Genomic DNA, 26,151 nt, shown 5'->3' with positions numbered 1-26,151 from the left:
CTGCATTTCTTATCTCCTCACTTCCAACTCTGTTGTGTAGCACCCCATTTCAAATTATTCGTCTTTTTTCTCCTTCTTGCCAAACTGGAAAGATGTCATTGCCGGAAGACAACAAGGCTGTCGGTCGGTTCATAATCGCTTCCCAGGGCCAGTACGCAGAGGTAGTCTAATTACATTATCCGGAAGAATATTAGTGGAAATAAATAAGGGGTTAAGGAGTGTGTATATCCTTCGCCTTCCTGACGACTTGACCTCTGCTGGGGGCTTTTTCAGTAAGGTGTCTGAATGTCTGTGGAGGAATGGTAGCCTATTTCTTCAAAAGCCGAAACCAAGGAAGGTAACGAAGCTTGTCGCTTGGGTCTGGAGCGAAGCCGACTTTCTTAATCATCCCTAAGATGTTTCATTGGGTTCATGTCGGGACTCGGAGCTGACCAGTGCATTCCAGGAATGTTATTGCCCGCCTCGAGATGCAGTTTTGGGAGGGTGGATTGTCATGCTGATGCCAAAAGTCATAGTCGCCGAACTGTTCCCACAGTGCACGCAGCAGGCAGTGTTGTAAAATACACTGCCTGACAACTGCAAACAAACAACCGATATTTGTTAAGGAACAACTGCTAAATGCTACCAAACCAGCAATAATCGTTGTGGAACACCCAACCAATGGTAGTAAATGGAAACGCATGGGGCGGTACGTGTTAGCTGCAGAGAAGCCTGTGCGCGAAAGCTATGTATGCATTCGACAGTTCATGCAGTACAGCGTTTGATTAAGTTTGTTCTGGAATCAATAAGTGCGACATTATGTGTGGTACGGAAGCATGTCTGCAAGTCATCATTTGACGCCTTAGACCGTGGACGAGCAGTTATACGACACCAAGTACGTTAAAGTGTCACTGTTGTAGCCGTAATAATGGTTGTATCGAAAAGTGTCTTCTCGAGATTAAAAGAGGCCCCTGTAGGTAGAGATGCTAGGCGAAATCATGCTGGTACTTAGACGGACCGCTACACCACAAGAGAATCGATACACACCGCTAGTGGCAAAAATGAGCTGACATTTCACTGCTAGAAAGATCGCTGCAGGTCTTGCAACCTCTACCTTTATTCTCTGTCGGATCCATTTGGAAGCGCTTAAATGAAGCTGGTTTGTATGCTTGGAAGCCTTTTAATTGCAGCAAACCCAATGTTAGAGAAAGAGTTAGTTAGTGTAGGGAGCATGTTGGCTAGGGTCAGCAACAGTGGTCCAGGGTGGTGTTCTCCGACGAATCCCACTACATAGTGACAAGTGATTCGGCCTTCAGTTGGTGCGGAGAGAGAGAGGAACACGTTATGTAGCACACAATGTTCGTGAACATCGTTGGTAAGGCCCAGGCGTTATGATGTAGCCACGTAGTATGCACGATAATCGAACAACGCTGCATATAACTGCGCAAAGGTACCACTATAGCACAGCGGTATTGCAGGGAGGTTATTCTGGATCATGTCTGTCTGTTTAGGAGTGCGGTGGATCCCGACTTTTTCTTAATGGACGACAGTTACCTTCCACAATGGACCGCTGAGTTGTTGCACACACTGGAAAGTGGAGATATTGAACATATTAAATGGCTTGCCCACTCACTGGCCCCAAACCCTATAGAGCACGTCTTTCGGCCGACGTTTTTCTCAACGAACGCCCTGTCCCCGAACCGTGGAAGAACTGGAAACCGACTTGTGTGGGTAATGGGACAATCCCACAAGGACTCCACAACATTTCGGTAGCCGGAGTGAATAACAGGTACAAAATGTGCATTAGCGACCGAGGAGTGCATATTCCCTGCTGAGACATTTGTATCGATCTTTATGTTGGCAATCTGGCCCGTGGTGAATACGAAAGTCATTTTTGTCTGTTATCATGCTGTCCCACGTTTTGAAATATGTACCACTTTTCGTTATAAATATACCAAATATATATTTCGTTTCACGTTGTTCATCATTGCCTATGATTATTCCTGTCCAACGATGTTCCAGTTCCTTAGCAACTGTCTAGCGGTGTAAGTTCATTGGCTGTCAAATTAGCGTTTTCATGAGCGCAATGAGGTGACTACCCACCCTAATCACGGAAACCATCCCGGTGCCTTAATACCACCCCCTCGATACTTCACTTATGCCACTAAACCTGATGGAAGGTAACGTTCTCCAGGTATTCGGCAAACCCAATACCTACCATGGTATTACCACAGGGTAAAGCGCAGTTCTCCACTGGAAATCACTCGTTTCAGGTGAACCAGTCTTGAGGCGTTGCTATTTATAAATGGTTCAAATGATTCTTAGCACTATGGGACTTAACATCTGAGGTCATCAGTCCCCTAGAACTACTTCAACCTAACTAACCTAAGGAGATCACACATATCCATGCCCGAAGCAGGATTCGAATCTGCGAACTTAGCGGTCGCGCGGTTCCTGCTGAAACACGTAGAACCGCTCGGCCACACCGGCCGGCTGCTCTTTATAATATCGCACGAATCGTTTAACAATGACTGCAGGTCTGTATGGCCCGAGCATTTACCTAATCAGAATGAAAAATGCTCCTGTCGTAGCACAGAAAAGGTGAATACGTCTTGAACAGAGCTAAGGATGTAAAGGAAGGTCTACTTTCGCTTTTAGACTTATCTGGCAGATTCAAAGACATTTAAATAAAAGTATTTTCATATACTCACCCTTTTTTCTCGTTGTCGTATGAAATTATGCATTCAGTCCAGAAGTTTTATTCCCAAAGAAATTTTTTTTACCTATGAGCTATAAGATATTAGACATTGTTTACTGTGTGTAGCGAATCCTCTGGATCTTGGGTAGAGGATCAAAATCTTTAGGCCATAAATTGCAAGACGGAGGTGTGCCAACACCTTGCAGCTAAGAAAGCTCAACGCGAGGCGAAATAGGGTTAACTCGTAAAACAGCGCGAATATGTCAAGATGTTTTGATTTAAATGTTTTTAGAGCTGCCAAATCTGTTTCCCCAGTTTTACATCCCCAATATTGATCAGGATATACGCGTTGACTCTGGCGTTGAATGATCCTGTAGTGGTATCCTTTTATTGCCTGGTGAGAAGACCATAAATTACATGTATTTGTCTACCTTCTTACAAAATTTGAATCGATTCACACGTCTGAAAGTGTAGCTTGTAAACAAATCACAAATAACGTTGTTTTTTGCACGTAGAATCCAAAGAACCTAGATTTTTAAAAGCGAGTTATCATTTTCATCGTAAGGGTTCATTTTTTATGTGTCTGATTCACTTCAAACCGTTTTCGCACATAGAGTACATGTAAAAACGAATTTCACGTGCTACATTTAGCTCGAATTTAAACCATCGTATCTCGACAAAGGGTAAAGATTATCGAACTTTAGAATACAGACGTGTCGCGCTTTAAAAGTCACCCAGAAAACAATTTTTTTTTTTGCTTTTAAAATCCAAAGGAAGCAAGATGTTTCCTAACGGTTAATATTTTTCTTAGACCAAGGTCTGATACAACGGTGGACCTGATGAGAACCATCGGTCTCGCTCGAGTCCGGAGTTAATTAACGGTGACTGTTTTTCCACGTAAGATCAGAATGAGGGTGACTTTTTTTGCCCTTAATATCCGAACGGTGCACATGCAAATGGCGCTATTAGCTGAGCATTAATTTCAGGCCGATTAAAGTTTTTTACGAAAGGAATTAATCGGTTCGCACAGATGTCCTAATGGTTGTACAAATGGCCGCTGAACCGGGATAAATGTAAGATTTTTCAGCCTATGTTCCTAATTGATATAGGAACCGAGCGCCTGACCTGGTCAGATTCTGTGCGCGGTTTCTACACCTACATCTACATCTATACTCTGCGAGCCACCTTACGGTGTGTGACGGAGGGTACTTATTGTACCACTATCTGATCCCCCCTTCCCTGTTCCATTCACGAATTGTGCGTGGGAAGAACGACTGCTTGTAAGTCTCCGTATTTGCTCTAATTTCTCGGATCTTTTCGTTGTGATCATTACGCGAGATATATGTGGGCGGTAGTAATATGTTGCCCATCTCTTCCCGGAATGTGCTCTCTCGTAATTTCGATAATAAACCTCTCCGTATTGCGTAACGCCTTTCTTGAAGTGTCCGCCACTGGAGCTTGTTCAGCATCTCCGTAACGCTCTCGCGCTGACTAAATGTCCCCATGACGAATCGCGCTGCTTTTCGCTGGATCATGTCTATCTCTTCTATTAATCCAACCTGGTAAGGGTCCCATACTGATGAGCAATACTCAAGAATCGGACGAAAAGCGTTTTGTAAGCTACTTCTTTCGTCGATGCGTCACATTTTCTTAGAATTCTTCCTATGAATCTCAACCTGGCGCCTGCTTTTCCCACTATTTGTTTTATGTGATCATTCCACTTCAGATCGCTCCGGATAGTAACTCCTAAGTATTTTACGGTCGTTACCGCTTCCAATGATTTACCACCTATGGCATAATCGTACTGGAATGGATTTCTGCCCCTATGTATGCGCATTATATTACATTTATCTATGTTTAGGGAAAGCTGCCAGCTGTCGCACCATGCATTAATCCTCTGCAGGTCCTCCTGGAGTACGTACGAGTCTTCTGATGTTGCTACTTTCTTGTAGACAACCGTGTCATCTGCAAATAGCCTCACGGAGCTACCGATGTTGTCAACTAAGTCATTTATGTATATTGTAAACAATAAAGGTCCTATCACGCTTCCCTGCGGTACTCCCGAAATTACCTCTACATCTGCAGATTTTGAACCGTTAAGAATGACATGTTGTGTTCTTTCTTCTAGGAAATCCTGAATCCAATCACAAACCTGGTCCGATATTCCGTAAGCTCGTATTTTTTTCACTAAACGTAAGTGCCGAACCGTATCAAATGCCTTCCTGAAGTCCAGGAATACGGCATCAATCTGCTCGCCAGTGTCTACGGCACTGTGAATTTCTTGGGCAAATAGGGCGAGCTGAGTTTCACATGATCTCTGTTTGCGGAATCCATGTTGGTTATGATGAAGGAGATTTGTATTATCTAAGAACGTCATAATACGAGAACACAAAACATGTTCCATTATTCTACAACAGATTGACGTAAGCGAAATAGGCCTATAATTATTCGCATCTGATTTATGACCCTTCTTGAAAATGGGAACGACCTGCGCTTTCTTCCAGTCGCTAGGTATTTTACGTTCTTCCAGCGATCTACGATAAATTGCTGATAGAAAGGGGGCAAGTTCTTTAGCATAATCACTGTAGAATCTTAAGGGTATCTCGTCTGGTCCAGATGCTTTTCCGCTACTAAGCGATAGCAGTTGTTTTTCAATTCCGATATCGTTTATTTCAATATTTTCCATTTTGGCGTCCGTGCGACGGCTGAAGTCAGGGACCGTGTTACGATTTTCCGCAGTGAAACAGTTTCGGAACACTGAATTCAGTATTTCTGCCTTTCTTCGGTCGTCCTCTGTTTCGGTGCCATCGTCGTCAACGAGTGACTGAACAGGGGATTTAGATCCGCTTACCGATTTTACATATGACCAAAACTTTTTAGGGTTCTTGTTTAGATTGTTTGCCAATGTTTTATGTTCGAATTCGTTGAATGCTTCTCTCATTGCTCTCTTTACGCTCTTTTTCGCTTCGTTCAGCTTTTCCTTATCAGCTATGATTCGACTACTCTTAAACCTATGATGAAGCTTTCTTTGTTTCCGTAGTACCTTTCGTACATGATTGTTATACCACGGTGGATCTTTCCCCTCGCTTTGGACCTTAGTCGGTACGAACTTATCTAAGGCGTACTGGACGATGTTTCTGAATTTTTTCCATTTTTGTTCCACATCCTCTTCCTCAGAAATGAACGTTTGATGGTGGTCACTCAGATATTCTGCGATTTGTGCCCTATCACTCTTGTTAAGCAAATATATTTTCCTTCCTTTCTTGGCATTTTTTATTACACTTGTAGTCATTGATGCAACCACTGACTTATGATCACTGATACCCTCTTCTACATTCACGGAGTCGAAAAGTTCCGGTCTATTTGTTGCTATGAGGTCTAAGACGTTAGCTTCACGAGTTGGTTCTCTAACTATCTGCTCGAAGTAATTCTCAGACAAGGCAGTCAGGATAATGTCACAAGAGTCTCTGTCCCTGGCTCCAGTTCTGATTGTGTGACTATCCCATTCTATACCTGGTAGATTGAAGTCTCCCCCTATTACAATAGTATGATCACGAAACTTCTTCACGACGTTCTGCAGGTTCTCTCTGAGGCGCTCAACTACTACGGTTGCTGATGCAGGTGGTCTATAGAAGCATCCGACTATCATATCTGACCCACCTTTGATACTTAACTTAACCCAGATTATTTCACATTTGCATTCGCTAATAACTTCACTGGATATTATTGAATTCTTTACTGCTATAAATACTCCTCCACCATTGGCGTTTATCCTATCCTTGCGGTATATATTCCATTCTATGTCTAGGATTTCGTTACTGTTCACTTCCGGTTTTAACCAACTTTCCGTTCCTAATACTATATGCGCACTATTTCCTTCAATAAGAGATACTAATTCAGGAACCTTGCCCTGGATACTCCTGCAGTTTACCAATATTACGTTAACTTTTCCTGTTTTTGGTCTCTGAGGACGGACGTTCTTTATCAACGATGATAATGTCCTCTCTGGTAAGCCGTCAGGTATTTTATCGTTTCGCCCAAGGGGGGGGTCCCTCTAACCTAAAAAACCCCCGTGTGCACGCCACACGTACTCTGCTACCCTAGTAGCTGCTTCCGGTGTGTAGTGCACGCCTGACCTGTCTAGGGGGGGCCCTACAGTTCTCCACCCAATAACGGAGGTCGATGAATTTGCAACCATTATAGTCGCAGAGTCGTCTGAGCCTCTGGTTTAGACCCTCCACACGGCTCCAAACCAGAGGACCGCGATCGACTCTGGGCACTATGCTGCAGATATTAAGCTCAGCTTGCACTCCGCGTGCGATGCTGGTTGTCTTCACCAAATCAGCCAGCCGCCGGAAGGAACCAAGAATGGCCTCAGAACCCAAGCGGCAGGCGTCATTCGTTCCGACATGTGCTACTATCTGCAGCCGGTCACACCCAGTGCGTTCAATAGCTGCCGGAAGGGCCTCGTTGTAACGATTCTTTTAACTGCCTATGCGCATCCATTGTACTAGATGGAGTGCTGACAGTACTTTGGAACTCACGAGTTAACCCTGCCGCTGACACAGTGCGATTTCTTACACGAGCCTCCGCTATGCTCGACGATACCTGTCCGTCAGTAAATGAAATGTGCCGAGTGGTGGTTAAGCTCCTCAGATTGTTCATTCGCGTTTACACTTCACAGTCATATCACAAACAGTCGAGTTGTGCAGCTTTAGAAGGCTTGAAATGATCCCGATACTTGTGTTGCTCGGACGAAATCCAGTAACTGTTCCACGTTCGAAGTCACTATGCTCTCTTGACCATCCCAGTCTGCCGTTACTTCTTCTCGACTGTCAGCAAGACACTTATCACCTCATTTTATAATGGCGAGGCCGTCTCTAGTGATATGTAGTGATCAGTTCCACACAACATACAAGGGTGTCTAAAATTGAAACAACAAATTGCTATTTTTGTGTGTCTAATTCACGATATAATTTTACAAACTGTCAGCAGCTGTCGTTACGATCGAGTGCTGCACGCAAGATGGCATTCCGACAAAGGGACAATGACGCCAGCATTGGCGTCAGGGCACCATTCGAGCTGGGTTTTGCATGGTACTCCCACATCCACTGTCGCTATGTGAGCAGACACAGACGCTGAAGTATGGCTCAGAGAAGACTAATACAGACTCGCTACTGCAGAGGGCCGTAGGAAGAATGGAAACAGGAGAGTAGCAAACTAATGTGGCCCAATGGCTTCTGTTCTGTATTTCTGGGATAAGATGACAGTTTATAGGGACGGACACTGTATCCTGGAAACCAGGAGAGGGCCGACCACGTGTGACATCAGAAAGAGTGGACCGTTATTTGGCTGTAAGGACACGGCGGTACCGCCTTACTACTGCACTGCAACTGGCAACTTACCTCGCAGCATCGGTGTACAGAAGGCTTCACCAGAGTGGCCTTTATTCTTGGAGACTGTGAGGGTATTGGGTGTGTAGTATCTGTAAGTGGTTGTTCTTTGGAGGGCGACAATTCCCAGTGGCGCAGAGAGTCGCAAGCAGAGGCAGTTGTTGAGAGGTTGTGGAAGGTGTAGGCTGCGTGAGCCAAAGGCGGTTGCGTAGCGAAGGATTTATCTCTATGTTTAATAGTAGTGGCACACAGTTTGAATAATAGTGCGTTTAGGTTTGTGCAGTGTGATAAAGGAAATAAATTAAATTTTACCAGTTCTTAATGCGTCAGTTAGTACCACACCATTGCATTTAACAATGAACGAAGTCTCGATATACACGGTCAACTAAAACAAGAGGAATGTAACATAATAATCATTTATTAACCCATATAAACTCTAAGGAGACGGGAGCTTATAAGACCTACGGTCTGTTTAGCTCTGGTGTGTCTTCACAGAAGAGAACGTCTATAGTGGACCACTCAAATTGCCACCTGGACAATCGAACGGTTTGCCAATGTTCTTTTTACAGATCAGTCCCCATTTGGTCTACAGAATGATTCAAGACAGATTCGATTCTAGAGCGCACGCCGAACACGATTTTGGGATCCAAAGATCGTGGAAAGAGACCGATATCGAGGAGAATCCCTAATGGTATGGGCAGGGATTATGTTGACCACCACAACACCTCTTCATGAATTTGTAAAGGTTAATCAGCAACATTTAACTTCTGTAAGGCGCCGTGTGGAGATCCTGTCCTGGGATCTGATGTGCGGTTATTGCGAGGTGCTGTGGGCCCAGAATTCGTACTGGTGGACGATGATGCTCGACCCTATTTTCTTTTTTGAAAACGGAAGATATTGCGCGGAGTGGCCTGCTCGCTCTCCCGTTTCGAATCCCATAGAGCTTGTCTGGGATGTACTAGGGAGATGGTTGCATCACATCAGCATCCACCAATCACTCTCCATGACTTGTCAGCAGCTCTGCAGGAAGAATGGGCGTTATAGCCTCAACATGAGATTGATGACGTCACTCACAGCATGAGCCGTCGTTGTCAGGCCTGTACTGGTGCCACAGTGGTCACGCCCCATTCTGAGCACATTAACCAGATGTCAGAATGTGTGTGTAAATCTGTTAAGTTGGAGAAAAACGAAGAACATATTTGTCTACCATTATGCATGTTGCAGTTGATTACGTTCTGTATTCTTTACATTATTTCTGCTGTACTATCAGCTGCTTATACTCTTTTGTGCGAAAATAAACGCAACGTTTCAGAACTCTCGTTTGTTTCCAGAATGTGTGAGTACCGGGCGTGAGTCGTGCTTCGGTAGTTCAGATGGTAGAGCACTTGCCCGCGAAAGGCAAAGGTCCCGAGTTCGAGTCTCGGTCGGGCACACAGTTTTAATCTGCCAGGAAGTTTCTCTCGTTTGTTGTTTTAATTTTGGACACAAGTGTAGGGGTGTTTGGATACTTTTGAGGTTTTAGTGTATTTGTTTAACTGATTGCGTACAAAAGTTTGCAGTTTTGGTGGGGAATGAAACTCCCGCGCACGGTGCCGCAGTTTGCTGCTAGATGCGTCAAAACAAAATCGCGTGGGCTATTGATGAAGAGGGAACACACTTAATACTTAACCGATGATTATGAAATGTCGCTAACCACGTCCCATTATTATTAGATAGTCGGGCCATTGACGCCAATGTGAAGCGTTAGCGAGTGCCCCTTTACCGTACCCTTCTAACAAGTCCATCTTGAAACTCTGCAGGTTCGCAGGAGAGCTTCTGTAAAGTTTGGAAGGTAGGAGACGAGGTACCGGCAGAAGTAAAGCTGTGAGAACGAGGTGTGAGTCGTGCTTGGGTAGCTCAGGTGGTAGAGGACTTGCCCGCGAAGGGCAAAGGTCCACAGTTCGAGTCTCGGTCCAGCACACAGTTTTAATCTGCCAGGAAGTTTCATATCAGCGCACATTCCGTTGTAGAGTGAAAATCTCATTCTGATTCAAATGGTTCAAATGGCTCTGAGCACTATGGGACTTAACATCTATGGTCATCAGTCCCCTAGAACTTAGAACTACTTAAACCTAACTAACCTAAGGACACCATACACATCCATGCCCGAGGCAGGATTCGAACCTGCGACCGTAGCAGTCACGCGGTTCCGGACTGAGCGCCTAGAACCGCGAGACCACCGCGGCCGGCCTCTCATTCTGAAGTCCACCTTGCGTAGCAGCGGCTGGGTGTGGCGACGCTGTACTGTACTTACGGTAAGGCCGGGACGCAAACCGCGGACTCGGCAGGGCAGGAAGACCTCAGCGCCGAGCTGCGCAGTGACGGCGGTGCAGTTGACGTCGGGCGGCTCGAAGAAGGGCGGCGGCGGCTCGCTGGGCGTCGAGCTCAGTGTCAGCAGGGACCCGTCGTCGTAGGACGGCTCCGTGGCGCCCGGGCCCGGCGACAGCTCGTGCCAGAAGCTCGCCGGCAGCGACACTGCGGCAAACGCAACACACACCACTCGCTGGCAAGTGCGTCGAGTTTTGAGACATCTGTTGACTCAGACCACTGTCCAGTGCCAAGAGCGTATACTGCCGGATGTGTACACATTCCTCTTTTAACCCGCCCATGCTTGCTTGTTAGTCCGGCAGTCAAGCTGCCACACGTTAGCAACAGAACGGGCAAGCTGCTTTCCTCACATGCAACACAAAGGTATGCCCAACCCATACACGCTAAAGCAATTTTGCTTGCCTGCCCTTATTCTCCCTGCGCTACGCTACGTAGCAGCTTCATCTGTACGCGTTCACTGTAGTGCTGTGAACATAGTTCGGAAGTTGATGAAAAGTTTCAAAACAAAAACATTTACGAAATTATTTTGTGTCAGTGACGCATTCCATCCTTTTGGGGCATCCTCAGATTGTGTAAAAATAGCTGGATACGAGGCCTATCAGGCATAGAACCACCTACAATGTAAAACAGACTCCAGGGCAACCGAGTACATTGTGCCGTCTGCGGCTCTTACCGCAGATTTGTAAAGGTGGCCCTATGTTCTACTGCCAAGGCTGAGTCTGTCGGTGCGCTCAAGGTCCACTGCATGGTTTAGATACTTCATGACGTATTAATTATATATCCTATTATCTTGGCGTATTTCTGGCATACTTGTTTATATCGATATCACAGATTTATCTCAATAACTTCACCCGCTTTCAACTAGTTCTGCGGGGGCTGAGCTGTTCTAGGCGCTTCAGTCCGGAACCGCGCGACTGCTACGGTCGCAGGTTCCAATCCTGTTTTGGGCATGGAATTGTGTCATTTGATTAGGTTAGTTAGGTTTAAGTAGTTCTAAGTTATAGGGTACTGATGACTTCAGATGTTAAGTCCCATAGAGCTCAGAGCCATTTGAACCATTTTAGACTAGTTCTGTCTATACTCATTTCTAAACACCATCGGGTCCACATATAATGAATGTTTTCTGCAGTAAGCAGAACCGTATCTGAAAGTCGAAATCTTTTGTACCTAAGAATGCGAAGATGTCTATTGTACTGTAACGGCAACCAAAGTAAGATTTTGGAAGTCTCGGTTCAGTAATTTTAATGAGTTTCAGGGTCATATGACCACACTGACATCAATTTTAATTACTTTTTCAAGTATGTGTATTGCGGGTTTGCTGACTTCATTCTAAGTGGCCAAAATAGTTCGTTCTAGATTCCCTAAATGCATTTGGGCAAACGCGTGGTTCGTTATTCATATTATGATTATTAAATATATGTCTGAAAGAAGAAGCTTTTCTTCCATACTTTACTTTCTCCGCATTACATTGCATACCATCGGAATGTCGTCTTTAATATTCACTGAGCCATATTTTTTTTCCTGCTTCAGTCAATGTTAACCCTTCATTTAAAATGCCTATATACCGCTAAATGGCCTCAAGACTTAGCACACAGTGGGTCAAATTTAAAAACTTGTCGTAACATATTCGAGGTTCTCGAATGAACGTTTAGTAACGATTTTTACAATTTGCGTCGCGAGACACCTACCGATTTATTTGAAGCTGCCTCCATGCCGGACTTCGTTCCCTGACTGGTATACATACACCATTCTAATATTTTCCTGGATGTTTAGTTTGTTCATTTTGCTGCTCTCGCCATTTTGATAAATGAAGTGCAGAGACACTAACTTTTTTTTGAGTCATCAGTCCTCTGACTGGTTTGGTTCAAATGGTTCAAATGGCTCTGAGCACTATGGGACTCAACTGCTGTGGTCATAAGTCCCCTAGAACTTAGAACTACTTAAACCTAACTAACCTAAGGACATCACACACATCCATGCCCGAGGCAGGATTCGAACCTGCGACCGAAGCGGTCGTGCGGTTCCAGACTGTAGCGCCTTCAACCGCTCGGCCACTCCGGCCGGCTGACTGGTTTGATGCGGACCGCCAGGAATTCCCTTCCTGTCCCAAACTCTTCACCTCAGAAGAGCACTTGGAATCCCACGTCCTCAATTATTTTCTGGATGTATTCCTACGTCTATCTTCCTCTACAGTTTTTACCCTCTGCAGCTCCCACTAGTACCATGAAAGTCATTCACTGATGACTTAACAGATGTCCTATCAGCCTGTCCCTTTCCTTTGTCAGTGCTTTCCAAATATTCCTCTCCGATACTGCGCAGAACCTCCTCATTCGTTACCGTATCAGTCCACCTAATTCTTAACAACTATCTACGTAAACATATACCCAGCTAGTCTCGTTGGATTCGTAGCGCAACCCGTTGTCACGTGCAGCAGCTTGAACGGGACCACTGAAGCTTGCCAAGCTGGCGGAAAACCAAGCTGGCCTGCTTCAACCACTGGCACCCAGTAGACGTGTAATCTAGCGTCTCCGTTGCGACATGGTGCGAAGCACTAACTGCAGCGTCAGAGATAGGAGCGGACAGGATGGAAGGAGTATTAACCACGTTTCCGACACGTCCATATGAGACATCTCACCATGTTTAACGTCACTGACGGTGTGAAAAGAGAGGGGAGTGAGAGAAATTGCGAGATACAACTGAAACTAAACGCCTCACTAGGAGGGACGAGTAACAATAATTCTGCCCTAAAATGTAACTCGGTTGAACTGCAAAGACACAAACGAATTGATGCGATTAGCTGTCAGTGGACACTTGTTTAAATCTATGGGGAAAGCTGAATAATTGTACTGGATCGGGTTCTAGCTAGGATCTCATGCTTATTGGGGTAATGTGCTGACTACTGTGGTAACCAGTCACAGTAGTAATAGCAACTGCACAGACAATCTTGCCACGTCTCCCGTCAGACCCAGATTCTCAATTTGTCCACACATTGCTAGTGTAGTATAGGACGCGGAAAACAGGTTATTAACAGACACGATACAATGGCCATGTATTGTAGGCCGACATCTGTTCTTTCACGACCTACCATGCCGTCGAGGACACACTAGGGGTTCGAAGTGCACTGTGTGACAAAAAACAGTGAAACGCCCAGAAGTCAGTGTTACTTTGTGCACGTACACATGATCGACGAGTATGTAAGTGTTGCAGTTCTCTGTGACAGGTTGACCGGCCACCAAAGTGCAGTAGTTTTATTGGTGTTTAGCGTTGTTTATAAGCCTGATAGGGTATATAAGGAGCTTAAACAGCGTCAGATGTTGTGCGATTACTATAAGGGACACAGCGATGCAATGTACTCTTCTGGGACAGTGTTATCAGCACCTGACAGAGTTTGAATGCGGCCTCATTGCGGATCCCCATTTGGCTATCTGATGAATGGTGCATTTGCACATTTTTGCAGCATTCGGATGCGACAGAGACCAAATGTCTGCGTCGGAACATGAACGTAGGTGTTAATGTTGCACCTGACAACGTCTGACCAAAACGTGGATCGAAGTGCTGTGCACCAAGTTCATCGTAACTCCTTCGCATCTGTCCCTGCCATACGAGAATAAGTGATATACCCATCGTTACATACTGTGTCATCCTGCTCAACTTGACGGGGAGCAGCAACAGTGGTACTAGGGAATTAGTGCGCAATGAGTACGCTGACGTTGGCACCACGTCACAAACGGCTGCCTTCATATGGTACCGTGATCGGGAAGCGTGGACTGCAAATGAATGGCGTTGCATTGTGTTCCCCAGAAATTAATCGCTGTTCTGTACTTGCATGGATGACCATTGTCAGGCAGTGTGGTGGCAACCTGTGGCGAGCTTCCATCCGTCCAAACTTTCGGAGAGAGAGCGGTATTACTCTTGGTTTCATGCTTTTTGGAGATACCGGCTATGAATTCAGCTCATGGCAGATTGTGATTGAGGACACTTGACGGTGGTAGTACGGTACGTCACGGGCATTCTGCGCTCTCATGCGTTGCCGCTCATGAGGCAGAGCCATTATTCCCCAGGAGATTGCTCGAAAGCACATTACACCTGTGTCCGTCAACCATCTGCGTGATGTTGAGGTACACCCGTGGACAGTAGGATCCCCTGATCATTCGGCCATACGACATGGGAGGAGAGACCACCTCGAATATCAGATACAACCCAGTAAAAATGCCCGAAATATCAACGTCCAGTTACAACACTTCAGCCGCTGAGAACGAACGTGGCATAAGTCAAAATATTTTAGTTTCCCAATTATGCAACTCAGTTTACTCACAATGTCTTGAGTCGTGAATAAAGCGCGGGGCATCCATCGTGCTGAAACCACATATACAGTATCGTCTGAAGTGGAACATCGTCCATTAGTATGGGTAAAACATTATCCACAATGTCGCCGTACATCTGACCAGTCAGATTACCTTCGATGAGGTATGGGCCATTTACTTGAGTACCTAAAATACCGCACCAAATGTTGACACCCTATGGGCATTGATGTTCAACTTACCTCACGCAATGGGAAATTTGCTGTGGAGAAGTGGTATAAGGATAACTCCCACAGGAGCGACTTGAGAACTCCAAATGCATTCTTCCTCTCACTCCAGAATGAAGTGCTTTCGTGGGAATAGTGGTAAAAGTCAAGTAGCAAGGCCACGTGCTCTTGTTGTACTGTGTTGTTTTGGGTATTAATATACGCTCTAAAATCTAAAAGGCAGCATTGTAATGAAGTTAGTAAGTGTAAGCATTGTTTTCCTTCTGTAGATTTGTAATATCCAGTTGCTATTAAAGCAGAAATTGTCTTTAAAAGGGAAGTATGCACCCCATGATGATGTCTAGGCTAAAGCCTACACTAATCAAGCAGTGATATCTCACATGTCATCATGAAACTCATCCCTCTTAACAACGCTGTGGGGAAAGACATGATGACACTTACCCCATACATCCCTCCGGTGCACCACGCTTTCTTCAACTAACTGACAATCGCAAGTTCGGCTCAGGGAGCTAGACCTGGACCAAATGACACTTTGGCAGAGGAAGATGGTCTGGACGGTGAAATAGAGTAAACAGACATGCTCCATCAAAAAGCCTCTTGAAATATCAGAATGACAAGAACTACATTTTAATAAATTTTGACATTTAGAAACAACAGCTTATTTATAGTCCGTAGATGAACGCACTGCTGAACTATTAGACAGGCTCACTAGATAGCATTCTAGGAATTAATAACAATAATGCATAGAATGAAGGCTTTCACGGCAGGTGTTGTCATCACTTAACACTTCCGGGCTGAGATGCCGTGGTCCATACATACGACTGTCCTCGGACGATGCCTTCCGCAGTCGAAGGCGAAACGTCAGGGAGAGAGTTATGTATGGACCACGGCATCTCAGCTCGGAAGTGTTAACTGATAATAATAATGCAGTTATTTTAACAATTTGTGAGAGCAAAGTGCATAATGGGAGCAATAAGTGCAGACTGTATCCCATTATATTTGTTCAAAATGGTTCAAATGGCTGTGAGCACTATGCGACTTAAGTGCTGAGGTCATCAGTTCCCTAGAACGTAGAACTAATTAAACCTAACTAACCTAAGGACATCACACACATCCATGCCCGAGACAGGATTCGAACCTGCGACCGTAGCGGTCGCGCGGTTCCAGACTGTAGCGCCTAGAAGCGCTCGGCCACTCTGGCCGGCCATTATATTTGTGTTCTATAATAAATTGCAATTACAGTTACAGAAATTAAAAGACAGTGTATTCCTTCTCAGGTATTTCGCTTAATCAAAACGTTTGTATGAGGAGTGGTATCACTCTTGATTTCTACCACTTTATTTTTCACTATTAGTAAATTTCTGATAGGAAAATGTGTAGTCAAACTCTTAGAGACAAAAAAGGAATTTAATGTACAAATAGCTAAAATGTCTGTAGTAAACGTAACTATAATATTTCATTTGTACTATCAAATGAATCGCGAATAATTGTAAAGCATGTATTCACTTTAAACGAAAAGCAAAACCTTTCATCTCTCAGAAGTGGGAAAAATAGAGATGTATCACTTTGGCTCTCAGCGGCTCATTTGTGGGTCAACTTGCCTCCGGAGAAGTAACAGCATCTCTGTGACACCCTTATGCAACCGAATCACTGGAAGCATCCAAGCCAGAAGGGGCGCAATGTCATATAGATAAGAGGACTGACACTGCCAGGTTATTTATAAATGTGAGTCGATATCGTAGTCACAGTCACAATCCACCCGCGAAGTTTCGTTTCGTTTCTTTGTCCCCTTGTGGATGCTCAGTTTCTTTTGTCATGTAGTCCAATTACTTTAAAGGTTGCTAAAGGTGTACAGTGGTGCAGAATTTCGGTGTAGACGTGTGACGACTTGCTGAATAAGCGGCATTTCTACTTCAGTGCTTGCCTCTGAAGCAAAATTAGCATTTGTTTATCGTTGCTGGACCGTCTGCTGCCAGCTACAGACCGTAACTAATTATTTATCAGTGTGAAAATGGTAATTAATCAAAATAACACGTGCAAACTGCGTCGACGGATTTCGAAGGGTAGACAGGAAAAAATGAAGCATGGTAACGTCCTAACAACCAATACATAGGCTGACGCTGCGCCATCGATTAATTTGTTAAAGGGGATGAGGAGGAGACCTACAGCTAATTCTGTGATGCAGCAAAACCCTCACTATATGAACAGCTATCAACGACGCCTTGTGTTTCGCATTACTTCATTTAGACTGCATTGCAGTGTGGGTCAGTAATTTTTTCGCTAATAATATAAATCTATCGTCACCATTTATCGACTTATTCACGGCAGTGTCACCGAAGTTGCTTTAAGCTTGAAGTATGAAGCCATTCTACATTAACGTAAATGGTTCCAATAGTGGATCGTGATGAAAGCTATCTTCGAAATCGAGCTCGTTACGTCTTATGCAGTATATCTCTTTCAAGATAGACTTTATGGTGTGGAATTTATGAGTTTAGTACAGAGCGCAAAATTCCTCGAACAGACAGCACAGACTGCAGGAAAACCATACTATAATACACATCTTACTTCATTCAGAAACGACATCTCACTAAATACGGCCACAGGTGAACCACTCACCGAGATCTGATCACACGGACTACCTTTACAAGTACATGATCGGCTGATCAACATTTGCCTTTTACAAAAAATCCACTCCGTTATACTGGGCGCTGAATACTAATGGTTGAAATGGCTCTGAGCACTAAGGGACTTAACTTCTAAGGTCATCAGTCCCATAGAACTTACAACTACTTAAACCTAACTAACCTAAAGGCATCACACGCATCCAAGCCCTAGGCAGGATTCGAACCTGCGACCGTAGCGGTCGCGCGGTTCCAGACTGTAGCGCCTAGAACCGTTCGGCAACCCTGCCGGCCGCTGAGTACTCTGCAACAACGAAAGCTCGGCAACCGCTATTAGACTTGTAATTTTTTCTTTAGACATAAGCGATAGATTGAATTGGATCGGCAATCGAATTGTTGCCGACGAGGATGATGGCGACTGAGAAGCACGAGAGCAGGTCAATGCACTGAGACTTGGACAAAACGTCCACCTTGTATGTGAATAAGTGCATGATAATATCTTTAAGGGAAAAGACCCATAGTGGTAGAGAAAAAACCTGTAGTGGTGAACACCTAGAGTAAGTCGGATCTAAGACTTTTATGTAATACGAAGAATATAAAATGGGGTGAACACGTAAAGTCAGTATTAGGGGAGGCGAACGGAAGACTTAGATTTGTTACAAGGGTTTCAGGAAAGTGCAAAGCATCTGAAAAGAAAACTGCACACTATACGGTAGTGCGACTGTATACAGGCAACTAGCTGACAAACCCTGCGTTGCCCAAGTATTCATTTTGTCAGTTTTCAGTGAGAAACTAAAAACAGAGGAAGTGCATTTGTGCTACAGAACGTAAAAATTCCATTTCCGTATATTTGTGAAAACATCTTGGAAATTATCAATCAGGCGTACAGAAGGGTTCAAATGGCTCTGAGCACTATGCGACTTAATATCTGACGTCATCAGTCCCCTAGAACTTAGAACAACTTAAACCTAACTAACCTAAGGACGTCACACACATCCATGCCTGAGGCGGGATTCGAACCTACGACAGTAGCAGCAGAGCGGTTCCGGACTGAAGCGCCTAGAACCGCTCGGCCACACCGGCTGGCAATCAGTCGTACAATGAAACACGCAAAATGTGTCAATTTATAGGAACAGTATCCAAATTAAAAAACATGATCCCGGACAGTTTCTGCATGCTGGGTGCTGCTGTTTCGCATGTCTACAAAGTGGTTTTGCAAACTTCTCTATGGAAACGCCTCTTCATAGGCCTGTAGACGCCTACTATATTCGCCTAAAGCAGTTTTCGCTTCGCAATTGAAGTGTCAAAACCGTTGTCAGGTGCCACGGATTTCCCTAAGTTGACTCGACTATAGGAGCGTCTTGTTAGTAGTAAAAAATAAGTGTATTGAAACTTCATGCATGATGCGGCTTTTTTTTCGCATAGCTCAGTATTTAAGCCGTCATATCTCAAGTACTTTGTGTCTTACGATGCTACATTTCTTTTGGTACGTTCGGCGGCGTATGTGCATACTGGGAGAGAAATATGTAGCGAATTGATTCAGTAGCAGAGAAGAAATAAATCTAAACTCCATGCATACTGCCTCAGCTTTTCACACATCTCCTGAACTATGTTTAGTACTTAGCGGCCTATGCTGATGATGCTTGCGAAATTTTTGCAAATATTGTTAGTAGCAAAGAAGTAATACATTTAAACGTCGTGCATAATGCGGAAGTTTTCAAGGATCTCGTTGTCCATGACATCATATCTACATAACTATGATAGGTACGTGGTTCTTACCCCCACGGCTGTTGTTGGGTGACAGTAAGAGATACGAGTACTGAATGTTCAAATGTGTGTGAAATCTTATCGGACTTAACTCCTAATATCATCAGTCCATAAGCTTACACACTACTTAACCTAAATTATCCTAAGAACAAACACACACACTCATGCCCGAGGGAGGACTCGAACCTCCGCCGGGACCAGTCGCACAGTCCATAACTGCAGCGCCTTAGATCGTACGAGTACTAAGTGAGGTTGAAAACGCTTCATTGGTTTAAGAGAAGATGTGGAACAAACACTTTTATAATATCTATGGATTATTCTAGTATTTGGGGTGTTTACAAAGAAGGATTATCTAACTTTCAGTTTGGATGCTGGTTCACTACGAATTTCGTCGCTCTCAAAATACATCGTGCTTGCTTACATTCTGGCCATTCACTAAAGGACTAATGATTCTATTGCAGATCGAGTGTATTGCGTATATGTTGCAAAACGTGTATTTTTTACGTTTGTATCAGGGGCAGCTTTGCTGGCTGTGGAGTGGTCTTCTGGCTGACAGGGTTATACCGGACCATCTTACGGCCGAGCTGACAGTCATATGCCGCAGGAGGATGCCTTCACCCACTTAAGACCCCGCTGGTAATTAATATAAACAATGAATACGTAATACACTGTAAAAATAATTGGTCAGTTATTCTTGAGACTTAGATCAGTTACGTTCATATTTAGCAACGTTTGCTTTCACTTGAATTTTATAAGTTATGCTTGTAAGTGGATTAAGGAAGGAAAATACCCACCGCTGTTTAATTAAACTCGTCCGAATAGGCCTCCAAAGAGCCTAACGGGATTGACCGACCACCGAGCCATCCTCAGATCAATGCGCATACCTTGGGGCGTGTAGTCAGCACACCGTTACCCCGGCCGTTGTCAGTTTCCGAGACCAGAGGAGGCAGAGGCTGTTGCACTCTCGGTTCAAAAGAGAACGCACAAAAGACGACAAGCAAAGGTTAGTAGAGAGTCGTGCGTCTAATGAAAAGATCTATGCACGAAGCATACAGCAACCACAGGCATGCCCTAGCAAAGGATTTGGCAATGCAACCGAGAAAATTCTGGTCCTGTGTAAAATCGCTAAGTAAAATCGTACAAACATACCGTCATTTGACTGTCGGACAGATTCCCGTATGGACGACATAGTAATAAGCAACTCTGGCGTAGAGAAACAACTGAAAGATTTGAAAGCAATTAAGTCACCAGGTCCGGATCGAAGCCCCATTAGGTTTAACAAAGAGTGCACTACGCCATTGGCGCCTTACCTCACATGCGTTAATCGTGAATCTCCCGCTCACTGCAACGTCCCAAGCGACTGGAAAAAAAAAACAGGTGACTCCAGGGTATAAGAAGAGTAAAAGAACAGAGCAATAAAATTAAAAGACCGATATCCCTAAATACCCGTATGGACGACATAGTAATAAGCAACTCTGGCGTAGAGAAACAACTGAAAGATTTGAAAGCAATTAAGTCTCCAGGTCCGGATCGAAGCCTCATTAGGTTTAACAAAGAGAAATCCTTGGGTAACAGAAGAAATATTGAATTTAATTGATGAAAGGAGAAAATATAAAAATGCAGTAAATGAGGCAGGCAAAAAGGAATACAAACGTCTCAAAAATGAGCTCGATAGGAAGTGCAAAATGGCTAAGCAGGGATGGCTAGAGGACAAATGTAAGGATGTAGAGGCTTGTCTCACTAGGGGTAAGATAGATACTGCCTACAGGAAAATTAAAGAGACCTTTGGAGAGAAGAGAACCACTTGTATGAATATCAAGAGCTCAGATGGCAACCCAGTTCGAAGCAATGAAGGACAGGCAGAAAGGTGGAAGGAGTATATAGAGGGTTTATACAAGGGCGATGTACTTGAGGACAATATTATGGAAATGGAAGAGGATGTAGATGAAGATGAAATGGGAGATAAGATACTGCGTGAAGATTTTTACAGAGCACTGAAAGACCTGAGTCGAAACAAGGCCCTGGGAGTAGACAACATTCCATTAGAACTATTGATGGCCTTGGGAGAGCCAGTCATGACAAAACTCTACCATCTGGCGAGCAAGATGTATCAGACAGGCGAAATACCCACAGACTTCAAGAAAAATTTAAATAATTCCAATCCCAAAGAAAGCAGGTGTTGACTGATGTGAAAATTACCGAACTATCAGTTTAATAAGTCACAGTTGCAAAATACTAACGCGAATTCTTTGCAGACGAATGGAAAAACTGGTAGAAGTGGACCTCGTGGAAGATCAGTTTGGATTCCGTAGAAATGTTGGAACACGTGAGGCAATACTAACCTTACGACTTAACATAGAAGAAAGATTAAGAAAAGGCAAACCTACGTTTCTAGCATTTGTAGACTTAGAGAAAGCTTTTGACAACGTTAACTGGAATACTCCCTTTCAAATTCTGAAGGTGGCAGGGGTAAAATACAGGGAGCGAAAGGCTATTTACAATTTGTACAGAAACCAGATGGCAGTTGTAAGAGTCGAGGGGCATGAAAGGGAAGCAGTGGTTTGGAAAGGGGTGAGACAGGGTTGTAGCCTCTCCCCGATGTTATTCAATCTGTATATTGAGCAAGCAGTAAAGGAAACAAAATAAAAATTCGGAGTAGGTATTAAAATTCATGGAGAAGAAGTAAAAAGTTTGAGGTTCGCCGATGACATTGTAATTCTGTCAGAGACAGCAAAGGACTTGGAAGAGCAGTTGAACGGAATGGACAGTGTCTTGAAAGGAGGATATAAGATGAACATCAACAAAAGCAAAACGAGGATAATGGAATGTAGTCAAATTAAATCGCGTGATGCTGAGGGGATTAGATTAGGAAATGAGACACTTAAAGTAGTAAAGGAGTTTTGCTATTTAGGGAATAAAATAACTGCTGATGGTCGAAGTAGAGAGGATATAAAATGTAGACTGGCAATGGCAAGGAAAGCGTTTCTGAAGAAGAGAAATTTGTTAACATCGGGTATAGATTTAAGTGTCAGGAAGTCGTTTCTGAAAGTGTTTGTATGAAGTGTAGCCATGTATGGAAGTGAAACATGGACGATAACCAGTTTGGACAAGAAGAGAATATAAGCTTTTGAAATGTGGTACTACAGAAGAATGCTGAAGATAAGGTGGGTAGATCACGTAACTGATGATGAGGTATTGAATAGGATTGGAGAGAAGTTTGTGGCAGAACTTGACTAGAAGAAGGGATCGGTTGGTAGGACATGTTTTGAGGCATCAAGGGATCACAAATTTAGCATTGGAGGGCAGCGTGGACGGTAAAAATCGTAGAGGGAGACCAAGAGATCAATACACTAAGCAGATTCAGAAGGATGTAGGTTGCAGTAGGTACTGGGAGATGAAGAAGCTTGCACAGGATAGAGTAGCATGGAGAGCTGCATCAAACCAGTCTCAGGACTGAAGACCACAACAACAACAACATCTTTAAATTCGGTTGGTTGCAAAATCCTTGAAGGTATTCTCAGTTCGAATACAATAAATTATCTTGAGACCGAGAAGCTAATGTCCACGAATGAGCATGGTTTTAGAAAGCATCGCTCATCTAAAAGTCAGCTTCGATTTTTCTAACATGATATAGTGCGAACTCTGAATGAAAAGGATTCCATACTTCTAGACTTCCGGAAAGTATTTGACAGGGTACCCCACTACAGGCTGTTAACGAATACACGAGCACGTGTAGAAGGTTCTGTGACACGGGAGTGGCTCGAAGACTTTCAAGTTACTGACCAAATAAACTGGTACGGTCGTCTGCATTGAAATACAGAGATATGTAAACAGGCAGAATACGGCGCTGGCGTCGGCAACGCCTATAACACAACAAGTGCCTAACGCAGTTGTTAGATCGGTTACTGCTGCTAAAATGGTAGACTATCAAGATTGAAGTTAGTTTCAACGTAGTGCTATAGCCGGCGCACGAGCGATGGGATATAGCATTTCCGAGGTAGGGTTGAAGAGGGGATTTTCCCGTACGATGATTTCAAGGGCGTACAGTGAATGTCATTAATACGGTAAAACATCAAATCTCCGACATCGCTGCGGCCGGAAAAAGATCCTTTAAGAACGGGACCAACAACGACTGAAGAGAATCGTTCAACGTGACAGTAGTGCAACATTCGGCAGATTGGTGTAGGTTTCAATTCTGGGCATCAACAAGTGTCAGGGTCCGAACCATTCAACGAGACATCATCGATATGCGCTTTCGGAGATGAAGGTTCACTCGTGCACCATTACTGACTGCACTACAGAAAGCTCCACCTCACGCCTGCGTCCGTCAACACCGTCATTGGTCTGCTGATGACTGGAAACAAGTTGAGTGGTTCCACGAGTTTCGTTTCAAATTGTATTTAGCGGTTGGACGTGTACGAGTATGGAGACAACCTCGTGAATCCATGGACACTATATATCAGCAGGGGACTCATCAAGCTGGTGGAGGCTCGGTAATGGGGCGTGTGCAGTTGGAGTAATATGGTACACATGATACGTCTAGATACCACTCGGACAAGTGACACGTAAGCAAGCATTCTGTCTTATTACCCGCATCCATACAAGTCCAATGTGCATACCGATGGATTTTGGCAATTCCGGCAGCGCAGTGCGACACCCAAAACGTCGAGAATTGCTACAGAGTGGCTCCGGGCACACTCTTCTGAGTTGGCCACAAAACTTACCAGACATAAATATTATTGGGAATATCTGGGACGCCTTGCAACGTGCTGTTCAGATGAGATCTCCATTCCCTCGTACTTTTATGGGTTTGTGGACTTCCCTGCATGATTCATAGTGTCAGTTCCCTTCAGCACTACTTCTGACATTAGTCGAGTCCGTGCCACGTTGTGTTGCGGTACCTCTGCTTGCTCGCGGGGCTCCACACGATATTGGGCAGGTGTACGAGTTTCTCTGGCTCTTCAGGTTAGAACCCAGTATGTGATCCTCGACAGCGAGTGTTTATCATAGACAAGGGTATCGTAAGGAGCGCCCCAGGGAAATGCGGCAGGACCGCTACTGTTCTCTGTATACGTAAATCAACTGTCAATCAGACGAGTAGGAAAATCGAACGCATAACGTTTGGATATGGCATTAGTAGTGTCCTGCTTGACTCAATCACGTCGTTTAAATATCAGGGTGTGACGTTGGAAAGTGATGTGAAATGGAAGGGTAATGTGATAGCTGCGGTAGGGAAAGTGAATGATCGATTTCGGTTTATTGAGAGAATTTTAGGAAAGTGTGCAGAATGAGATTTTCACTCTACAGCGGAGAGTGTGCTCATATGAAACTTCCTGGAAGATTAAAACTGTGTGCCCGACCGAGACTCGAACTCAGGACCTTTGCCTTTCGCGGGCAAGTGCTCTACGAACTGAGCTACCCGAGCACGACTCACGCCCCGTCCTCACAGCTTTACTTCCGCCAGTACTTTGTCTGTACCTCCTGCGAGAGGTGCTGTAAAGTTTGGAAGGTAGGAGACTGGCGGAAGTAAAGCTATGCAACCTACTGATGAGTAGGTACTGCTCGAGTGTTTTGGATCCGTACCAGGTCGAGTTATAGGAAGAAATCGAAACAATTCTGAGGCCGGCTATTAGATTTGTTTCCGGTAAGTCTGAACAACACGTGTTACTTAGATGCTTCGGGAACACAAAGGGGAATTCCTGGAGGGAAGGCGATGTTCTTTTCGAGGGACACTATTAAGAAAATTTAGAGAACAGGCAATTGAAGCTGATTAATGAAAGATTCTACTGCCGCCAACTTACATTGCTTGTATGGACCACAAAGATAAGATAATTAGGTTTCATTCGGAGGCGTATAGATAGTCGTTTTTGCATCACTCTCTTTTCGAGTCGAACAGGAGAGGAAATGACCAGACCACGTGCTGCACTGTGGCATGCGGAGTAGCTATGTAGAAGTAGATGTAGATGAAATTCTTAATACGTAGTATATGTTGCAGGCCAGTGGTGAAAAATAAACCAACCTGAAGTTGCTATTTCAAGATGTAATTGTGTCAGTTTGTTGTTTTGTTATAAATATACTTACATTAACTTAATCTGAAAATTGTCTTCTGGACTTGTGCTTCGGAAAATTGTAAAATCTGATTTAAATACGAAGCAAAACTGAAGCAGATATGAAATGTTACAACTAATTGAATTTACAACAAATTGTGGCACATTTTCTCAAAAGAAATGATTTTTGAGTTGTTTATCAGCTGAAAGCTAATTCCAGATGTACATGGATACTCTGCAAATCACATTCAAGTGCCTGGCAGAAGGTTCATGGAACCACCTTCACAATAATTCTCTATTATTCCAACGCCGTATTATTTATGGCAATCGTTTCTCCCTATGTAGGCCGGCATCAACAAAATATTTTCGCATTCGGAGGACAAAGTTGGTGATTGAAATTTCGTGAGGAGATTCCGCCACAAAGAACAACGCCTTTGTTTTAATGATGTCCATCCCAAATGCTGTACCGTTTCAGTGACACCCTCTCTCCTACTTCGCGATAACACAAAACGTGCTGCCCTTCTTTGAATTTTCTCAACGTACTTCGTCAGTCCTATCTGTTAAGGATCCCACACCGTGCAGCAGTATTCTGAAAGAGGAAGGAAAGCGTTATCCAGAAAGTGATTATAGTGGGCACAAACTTTAAAAATCAATGTCAGTGTCAATAAAAATTATTCAATTTCATCGTGGCATGGTGGAACAGCAGCCTTCTATGGCTGCTAGCTAAAAAAGGGTTGTAGGTTGCAGAATG

At 44.1% G+C, this 26,151-nt stretch overlaps 1 protein-coding gene across 3 annotated transcripts in view; it reads right to left on the bottom strand.

Moving 5' to 3' along the window:
- Window positions 1-26,151, bottom strand: part of LOC124801555 (nectin-4-like) — a 468,485-nt gene that overhangs the window by 240,596 nt on the left and 201,738 nt on the right. For all 3 annotated transcript variants that reach the window (XM_047263083.1, XM_047263082.1, XM_047263085.1), the window contains exon 3: window positions 10,364-10,584. In XM_047263083.1, coding sequence (XP_047119039.1) covers window positions 10,364-10,584 — 221 coding nt within the window. The remainder of the gene's footprint in view (window positions 1-10,363; window positions 10,585-26,151) is intronic.

The sequence above is a fragment of the Schistocerca piceifrons genome, chromosome 1 (genome assembly GCF_021461385.2).
Source record: "Schistocerca piceifrons isolate TAMUIC-IGC-003096 chromosome 1, iqSchPice1.1, whole genome shotgun sequence".
Classification (NCBI taxonomy): domain Eukaryota; kingdom Metazoa; phylum Arthropoda; class Insecta; order Orthoptera; family Acrididae; genus Schistocerca; species Schistocerca piceifrons.
Note: the sequence above shows the minus strand (reverse complement) of the source record. Positions and strands in the feature narration are given on the sequence as shown.